At 58.7% G+C, this 949-nt stretch overlaps 1 protein-coding gene across 2 annotated transcripts in view; it reads left to right on the forward strand.

The window, feature by feature from the left end:
• GNG7 (G protein subunit gamma 7) overlaps nucleotides 1-346 on the forward strand; it is a 36814-nt gene extending 36468 nt beyond the window's left edge. For both annotated transcript variants that reach the window (XM_021707924.1, XM_021707925.1), the window contains exon 3: nucleotides 18-346. In XM_021707924.1, coding sequence (XP_021563599.1) covers nucleotides 18-143 — 126 coding nt within the window. In that variant the 3' untranslated portion in view covers nucleotides 144-346. The remainder of the gene's footprint in view (nucleotides 1-17) is intronic.
• The last annotated feature ends 603 nt before the right edge of the window (nucleotides 347-949 follow it).

Below are 949 nucleotides of genomic sequence, written 5' to 3' on the forward strand. Positions count from 1 at the left end.
TTCTTGTGCCGACACAGGTCTCCAAAGCCTCGTCCGAACTCATGAGCTACTGTGAGCAGCACGCCCGCAGCGACCCCCTGCTGGTCGGCGTCCCGGCCTCCGAGAACCCCTTCAAGGACAAGAAGCCTTGCATCATTCTTTAGCCGGGTTCCGGGGAGTATGTCTCTGTCTCTCTGTCTCTCTGTCTCTCTCTGTCTCTCTCGCTCTCTCTCTCTCTCTTTCTCAGGAGGCCATCCCTCTGAACTTAGTGCAAGCAAAACACCTCAAGTCCCCACGCTTTTATTTCTTCTTCTTTCTTTGGTCGGGGTCTCACTCTGTCACCCAGGCTGGAGGGCAGGGGCATGATCACAGCTCACCGGAGACTCGGCCTCCAGGGCTCAGGCGATCCTCCCGCCTCAGCCTCCCGAGTAGCCGGGACTCCAGGCGCCACCACGCCCGGCTCATGTTTTGATTTTTTTGGAGAGACGGGGTCTCGCTACGTGGCCCAGGCGGGTCTCGAACTCCCGGCCTCAAGCGATCCTCCTGCCTCGGCCTCCCCAGGTGCTGGGATGACAGGCGTGAACCCCTGGGCCCAGCCTCCCCCGAACTTTTAATCTCAAAAGAAAGGCCCAAACACAGCCTGTCCTCGGATGGGGTGAAATGCACCCTCTGGGTCTGGGTGGATTCTCAGACCCGGCACCTCAGCCCTGTCCCGGGCCCAGCCACATCGGGACAGGGGCTGTCTCTGCAGTCCTGTCCCCTCAAGCATAACTGAAATGTCCTGGCGACATGGTAACAGTTTTCTCAAACTCTCAGTTGCCATTGGATTTACAGGCTTGGCGTGGAGGGAAACAGGCGGCTGACTCTGGGGGTCTCGGGAGACAAGGCCCGGTGGCCATCAGCCCCCCGCCGTCGGCCATTTATGGAAAGCCTTCACCGGCTGTAGAGAGGTCTTTTTACTTTTAATTTT

This window comes from Carlito syrichta, unplaced genomic scaffold (genome assembly GCF_000164805.1).
Source record: "Carlito syrichta isolate Samal-C Ts95f unplaced genomic scaffold, Tarsius_syrichta-2.0.1 Scaffold127144, whole genome shotgun sequence".
Lineage (NCBI taxonomy): Eukaryota > Metazoa > Chordata > Mammalia > Primates > Tarsiidae > Carlito > Carlito syrichta.